The sequence below is a fragment of the Ricinus communis genome, chromosome 8 (genome assembly GCF_019578655.1).
Source record: "Ricinus communis isolate WT05 ecotype wild-type chromosome 8, ASM1957865v1, whole genome shotgun sequence".
Lineage (NCBI taxonomy): Eukaryota > Viridiplantae > Streptophyta > Magnoliopsida > Malpighiales > Euphorbiaceae > Ricinus > Ricinus communis.
In genome coordinates, this window is record NC_063263.1 from 4,633,690 (window position 1) to 4,641,728 (window position 8,039).

At 32.0% G+C, this 8,039-nt stretch overlaps 1 protein-coding gene across 1 annotated transcript; it reads left to right on the forward strand.

Moving 5' to 3' along the window:
- Positions 1-1,113: 1,113 nt before the first annotated feature.
- LOC8268690 (auxin transporter-like protein 5) lies at positions 1,114-5,934 on the forward strand. Its single transcript, XM_002532650.4, has 8 exons — positions 1,114-1,438; positions 1,551-1,736; positions 1,861-1,973; positions 2,118-2,301; positions 3,111-3,208; positions 3,851-4,058; positions 4,233-4,490; positions 5,281-5,934. Exons 1-8 carry the CDS (start codon positions 1,283-1,285, stop codon positions 5,557-5,559), a joined length of 1,482 nt encoding a protein of 493 aa, XP_002532696.1. The 5' UTR covers positions 1,114-1,282; the 3' UTR covers positions 5,560-5,934.
- Positions 5,935-8,039: the final 2,105 nt, after the last annotated feature.

The window sequence follows — 8,039 nt, forward strand, 5'->3', positions numbered from 1 at the left end:
AATATGCTCCCCAAGCTATTCAAATTGATATTACAAAACAAGGCGAAGTCGACTTGGGGACAGGGACAACATTATGCTCTTGTTTTTTGTAAACTTTTTTCATATTAGTACTATATATCTGATGGAAAAAAACACGAATTTCTCTTTAGATAAATATATATTGACCCTCTTATTTATCCTGATATTAAAGCAGAAATTTTAAAAGTGAGCAACCTTTTTTTATATATATATAGAATTATTATTTAAATGAATAAATATTGGTCGTAGTTAAATAATTCAAACATAATGCTCTTTACTATTAAAAACAATAGTGATCTAGTGTACCTTTTTATGCTAGTGTAACATGCACGAAATATTTTTGATACCTCACCCTCCATTTTCCTTAAAAATGACTTTTCAAGTGAAAAGAGAAAGTAAAGATTAAATAATTTTTTTTTAAAAAAAAAAAAGGAAAATGAAATGGTATAATAGCGATGAAGATCAGTAAACAAGGGCAAATTAGGCAGTTTATTAAGAAAAGACAACAATCAGCTCCGAAAGCGGAGAGACCCGCTCGTGCGGTGAAGCCACGCTCTTTGAATATAATTAATCCTGTTTTTATTATTATTGTTTTATTTTCTTAATTCATAAAAATAAATAATTAACCATTTAAATATTTTATATATTTCTATATTTGTTATGGAGTAATTTTTATGTATAGCAGATGTATATATTATAATAAATAAAAATATATTATGTATATATTTATATTTCTAATTTAATAACTTATATATTTTAATTATTTAAAATTAATAAATATATAGAAATTATTTATTAAATTGATATACATTTAAATTAAAAAAATTATTTTATTTAAAAATAAAATTTCAAAAAGACACGAGCTAAAAGAAAGAAAGAAACTTTCTTTTAAATAATGTCAAGAAACCATTTCAGCTTTTTTTTTTTTTTTTGTAAAAAAAAAAAACAGAATTCTTTTATAATTAATTTTAAGTCCCCAGCAAAAAGCAGATTTACTCACTTCCCAAAACCACTAAAATACCTTTCAAAGCAGAGAGCCCTTTCCCACCCTTCGAGATCTCTCTTCTTCTTCCTCCTGTCTTATATATATATATATATGTATATCTTTCCTTCTCTTCACGTCCATTTCCCATTCTCGTTGCCCTTCTTTCTCTTTCTTTCTATCTTTACAAAGACTTAACATTATATAGTAAAGTGTGCATTGGAGAGACTGAACTATATCATTAAGATTCAAAAAATTTGAGAAAAAGAAAAAAGTAGAGAAATGGCAGCTGATAAGGTGGTTGAGACTGTGATTGTAGGTAATTATGTGGAGATGGAAACTGAAGGTCAGCCTAAGGACATGAAAGCTAAGCTTTCCAAGTTCTTGTGGCATGGTGGTTCTGTTTATGATGCTTGGTTTAGCTGTGCTTCTAATCAGGTTACTTTCTTTCTTGACTACTAGCAACTTGTTCTTGAATCTTGAACTACATTTACTAACATATGAGTTGGGATTTCTGTGTTTCTATTTTGTTTTATTTCTTGCTTTGCAGGTGGCTCAAGTGTTGCTTACTTTGCCATACTCATTTTCCCAGCTTGGAATGTTATCTGGGATAATGTTTCAGCTGTTTTATGGAGTGTTGGGTAGCTGGACTGCTTATCTTATTAGCATTCTTTATGTTGAATACAGAACTAGAAAAGAAAGAGAAAAAGTTGATTTCAGGAACCATGTCATCCAGGTTAATTGATTTTTAACTTTTCTACTTTCCAAGAAACACAATATTTTCTCTTTTTTACTTTACAACTTTCTCTCTTTGCTTTCCATGCATTGATTCTTTTTCTATGAATGGAATCAAATAACAGTGGTTCGAAGTTCTTGATGGGCTCCTTGGAAAACATTGGAGAAATGTGGGTTTGGCATTTAACTGCACTTTCCTTCTGTTTGGTTCTGTCATTCAACTCATAGCTTGTGCAAGGTACAAACATACATACATATATTAATATACTAATCTTTCTTGGACTCTTGCTTTAACTCTATCTTCAGTATGTATGATAAAGAAAGAATCACAAGAACCTGACCATGTTCTTGGGCATCTGTTTTAATTAATTAATGTTTGCAGCAACATATATTACATAAATGATAATCTGGACAAGAGGACATGGACATACATATTCGGAGCTTGTTGTGCAACTACAGTGTTTATTCCTTCATTTCACAATTACAGAATCTGGTCATTTCTTGGCCTTGTTATGACTACTTACACTGCTTGGTATCTCACCGTTGCTTCTCTCCTCCATGGCCAGGTAATTTTTTTTTTTTTTTACCTTTTTTAACTACAGTGCTTACTACTTTTAACACAGTCACAATAATATGCACGGTATTCTCTCATGCAACCGATGACCCATGGCACGTCTCCCTTTTCACATAAATGTAAAGCACATTTCTGTCCTTCACATCACAGATTAGGCATGCCTCAACTCTGTCTCACCAAATCCCACTTGTCCCATTTGATGTCATGTACGAGTATATGATCATTTCAGAGACAGTACTTTCATGTATTTTTAACATCTGCATAGAAAATTCCAAACAAAATTTAAGTGTTAAGCCACTAAATTATTAATCAAGTACTCAGCTTTTTTTAGTTTGAATTAAAGGAGAAATTCTAAAGTAAATTGTGTCTTATCACATTGTCCATAAAAACATCCAATAAAAATGAACCGCGTCAGTAGTTGATGATGCGATATGATATAATGTTAAATTAAATTAATTGACTCTGCATGCATTATTAATTGAATGAAACTGTAGATATTCAGGATATTATCATAAAAGTGATTACCTGTGGCTAGTACATAAAAATAAAGAATTCAAATTCCACCATTTCTCACTCTTCGCATCTTTAAAAGGTGTGCAGATACATTTGTCATTCCATCTTTTAAGGAGCAATAACTTTATTTATTAGGAGAGAATACAGACATATCAAGCAAAAGATTTGGTTTTCGTAAAGCATTTAGTTGGAAGCAAGCAATGATATAATAGGCCAATGTTATGGTAAAGTAATAATAAGCACTTAATGCTAGAAGATTAAGATATGTTGTGTTTGATGGTGGTGTAGATGGAGGGAGTCAAGCATTCGGGTCCAACAAAAATGGTGCTTTACTTCACTGGGGCCACAAACATTCTCTACACATTTGGGGGACATGCTGTTACAGTGTAAGACAAACTTGGACTTGTATATGTACATATAATTCCTTGTCTTTTTACCTTATTTATAAAGTTTTTATACAAACAAAAGAAAAAAATAAAATATATATATATATATATATATATATATATATATATATATATATATATATATATATATGCTTTGAATCTTGTCATTGATGGGAACAGAATATAAGTCTTTAAAAAAATACCCTTTTCTTTTGTCATTTCGAAAATGACTATACCTTATACTGGGTATATATTTACATATATAAATCTAGAAAATGACTAAACCTTGATCTTGCCTAGACATTGGTCTGACCATAAGGTCTAATGACACAAGCTTTGCCTAATGCATGTAAATATACAATACAGTGTTCCCAAATTGCCCTTAGATAAGGCGTGGGAGGCAAAAAAGTCTTTGTCTCCTTGGGAACCCTACTCTTCCTTTCTAGTGCAGAAAGCCACTCATCTTTCCATATGTTTTTCTTTTGCTTTTTGTCATCAGAAAAAACTATTTGGGGTCCAGCTTATCAATGATTCTGTTCTTTATTGAATTTCTTTCAGAAAATGAGCTACTGAATATGATATTAAGAGAGAGGTGGGATTAATTTAAATGTAAACTAAATAATTTTAAAATGGATGAAACAGGGAAATCATGCATGCAATGTGGAAGCCTCAGAAATTCAAGGCCATATACTTAGCAGCTACAGTGTATGTTCTGACACTGACACTTCCCTCAGCAGCAGCAGTATATTGGGCATTTGGAGACATGCTTCTTAATCACTCCAATGCTTTTTCCCTCCTCCCAAGATCTCCCTTCAGAGACATGGCTGTCATTTTGATGCTAATCCACCAGGCATGCCCTCATCTCCCACATTGGTTACGTTTATCATTATTTAATTCCATTTTCATGATTAGAGGCCTAATTAAAAACTACCCTTAAGGTAATCCTTAAAGTAATATAATTAGCTATAATTAACATTAATAAAATAGATTATGTCGATAATGGGTCTGAAAATTTGTGGTGCAGTTTATAACATTTGGATTTGCATGCACGCCATTGTACTTCGTATGGGAGAAAGCAATAGGGATGCATGAGTGCAAGAGCCTATGCAAAAGGGCAGCAGCAAGATTACCTGTGGTCGTTCCTATCTGGTTTCTAGCAATCATCTTTCCATTCTTTGGACCCATCAACTCCACCGTTGGATCACTTTTGGTTAGCTTTACAGTCTACATCATCCCTGCCCTGGCCCACATCTTCACCTTCAAATCAGCAGCTGCAAGAGAGGTATTACTCTACACCTTAATGCAAGCTATAATAAGTTCAAATTATCTGAGCAACCTGTTAGTGTCAGTAGAGGATAAGGAAAAGTCAAAGTTTGACTGAACAGTAGAAAAAGGAATTTTTAAATGTCATTAGTTAAGCTAATAAAGGAATTGTATAGGAACAATAAATGATTGGTGAAGGGATTGATAGCGTGTGGCCACAGTCTAGCAGACCAATCCCGGACCTTTCTCCTAAATTGATGATCATTAATAATAATTGGGATTATAATCAATTTAATTCATTAGGAAAAGGATTACAATATTACCATTGTGCTGATTGTAGCTACAAAAAAGGCACGAGATTCTTGCTGCAAGAATTTCCATCGAGGCAGAGAGTATCTGGCCGTACCTGATTTCCCCATATCTGGGCTGTGCTTTTACAGTATTCTTTTATGATATGTTCTTATGAATTTGGACATTATGAAGATTACACCAGGACCCATTTGTAAAATGTCCTACACTTTTTAGATGCGAGCCCCATTGTAGCAATTAGAGTGTTTTTCTGTAAATATTTTGTTTAAGCAGTACAGGCAAATAGATATTTTAATGGATCACAAAACACATATTTATTAATTTTATTTAAATTTATAGATAAACATATAAAAATACATTTCTTAGAACTTATATATAATGTCTAATAATCAAATATCGGTTTAAAAAAGCTTATGTTTTAATATGAGCAGTTTGATGGATTATTATTCTAAGATGTTTGACATATGTTTGTCTTTTGTGATGAACGGTTGTGATTGCAGAATGCAGTGGAGCAGCCACCCAAGTATTTCGGAAGATGGGTGGGAGCGTACGTGATAAATGTGTTTGTAGTGGTGTGGGTGCTAATTGTTGGATTTGGATTTGGTGGATGGGCAAGCATGACAAACTTCATTCACCAAATTGATACATTTGGGCTGTTTACAAAATGCTACCAATGCCCACCGCCAGTAATGCCACCACCGCTGCCACACCTGAATGCCACCGCGGCGGCTCCTTCTCCTCTCCACCACCTCAACAACCACACCATTCACCACCCATGATTTTGGACACAAGAAAGATTGCTAACTTACGGCCTTAAGAAACCACAATCATTAATTTGGAATCGCACTTTGTCTTTGTTAGACCATGGACAGAAAATGACAAAAGAAAATCCTGCACTGTCTTTGGCTAGGGATGACATTGTTATGCACCCAATACACATACATATTCCACCTTTTTTGTTTTTGGTTATCTTTCCTCTGTCTTTTATTCAGCTTAGAGAGTTCTAAGAATGGCATTATAAAAGGGGGGTAAAAAAGAAGAAGAAGAATGTATGGAATATTTGAATATTTGTACTTTTAGCTATGAGATCAAGATGCTTAATTAGCTATTCTCGACATAAGTAAGCTAATGTAATGTCATGGGTTTGTTAGCCATTTGCTTGTTTATTATAATCTTATTTCATTACAGTACCGAACATGATTAATTTGGAATTAAGGCTCAGTTGAAACATGGTATATGATTTATGATCCCTCCACATTCTGTGATTTAAACAAAAAAAAAAAAAGATAACTAGTAAACACGTATGTGGTTGGACCCTACAGAATGGAAGTACTGTCTTCACTTGGAGACTGCGTGATTCTAATTTGTTGCAGCAATTTCTTGTGCACTCATGACACCACAAGTACAAAAAGGATAATGAATTCTGAATCCTACGAGGATCCGGTTCAGCCATATGAAGATGGTTCGGTCCACTGTAGAGTATACTTCTATTACAAGTGGTTCTCCTATATATTTAGAATAAGGACTATGGAGCCTATAAAAAGGATCTGACACTCGTAACTAGGACAAGACTAAGGCAATTTATAATTTTCCCATTTGTTTAGAGATGTCATATTAACTTAGACCGTTGGAATATTTGTTTGGAAGAACAAAAGGATCTTTTAAGCTAACATCTTTATTTTTTGTATCAGTCATCAATTGGCATCCTCTTTCAAAATAAATATTTGTTGATTACTTCCTGAAAAAATAATGTCTCGCCCCAGAAAATACCTACACTTCAGAACCATGGTCGTCAGGAACAATTCCACCACCCAAAATTATTCACCGCCTTGTTCAATAAATACCACCCTTTCAGCAATCAAATCAGCAACATTTTTCGAGCCAGAAAAAAGTCTATAATGTTACCAAAAAAGATTTTGTAACTTACTATCAAAGGCTTTTCTCCAAGATAAAGAAGAAGAATACTAAAGGCAAAGTGTATTAACTGAACTGATATTTACTTATAGAACCTAACAATAATATTAGATCGGTACTGAAATGATTAAAACTAGCCATTTATTTAGTTAGAATTTAATATTTATAAATTATTTATATTTCTTATATATATATATATATATATATATATATATATATAGTAAGAAAAGAAAGATCAATTTAAGTAATCGTATAAATTGAGAGAAGAGAGATAATGAACTTAGAGTTCCGAAGAACTCACATAAGCTAACATCTACTGGTTGTCCACATTACTTTATGTTCATGACATTCCTTTTTACAAATTTCCATAAAGACAATTGAGAAGTGTGTTGTCTTCTTTGCTCTCTGGTTTCATATTTTTGATACACTACATAGGAAGCTTTGATAGGATCTTGAAAATGATATGTCATGCACAAACAAAAAAAAGATAATAGTGGGACTTCAAGGCTTACATCGTTTTCTTTTTCTGTGCACTTCTCCCATGGCTGCTAGCTCATTCCATGACAATAACAATAATAAAAAGCAAACCGGACAAAGAGAAAACAAAACAGAAAACCTAATAATTAAGAAGAAAGGAAAAGGCAATGACGTAAAGAATGAAGAGGATCGTTGTTGCTCAATATTTGGGACGATAAAAGCTGCTTCACACTATGCACAATATGCAGTGCAGGAATCCAATAATATCAGCGATAGTAATAATAATAATTATAAGGTAAAATCTATAACATTTATATAAAAGTTTACAGTCACAAAGTTGGCAAAAGTTACCTTTTATGAGAGACCATATCCCTTTTATAAGAGCATGCGAACCCTAATATAAAACAAAACATTTATATCTTTTTATGAGAACCCACTTCATTTTTTCTTTCATGCCTTCTCTCCTTTATTCTCTACGCACAACAAGACAATGACATTGCACACACCTTCGTTCCCTATTATTGTATCTTCCAAATTCCACTCATCGATGTATAATATCATATAAATTTATAAAAATTAATATTATTTTAATTTTAATAATTAATTAATATAATTAAATATGATATTAATTAATTATATATAGTGTTGAGTTATTGATCAATTAAATATATTATTTTTATTTATTAATTTTTTTTTAATTTTAGTCAGGTATTTAAAAACTATAAAATGTATTTATATAATTTTGATTTGTATAAATAATTTAAAAGTTATATATAGACTCACTAACATTCTAAGTTAGTAGAAAATCATATAAAACTGATAAATCATTTAAAATAATACCAATTAATTGTTAATAGTTAAAAAATAA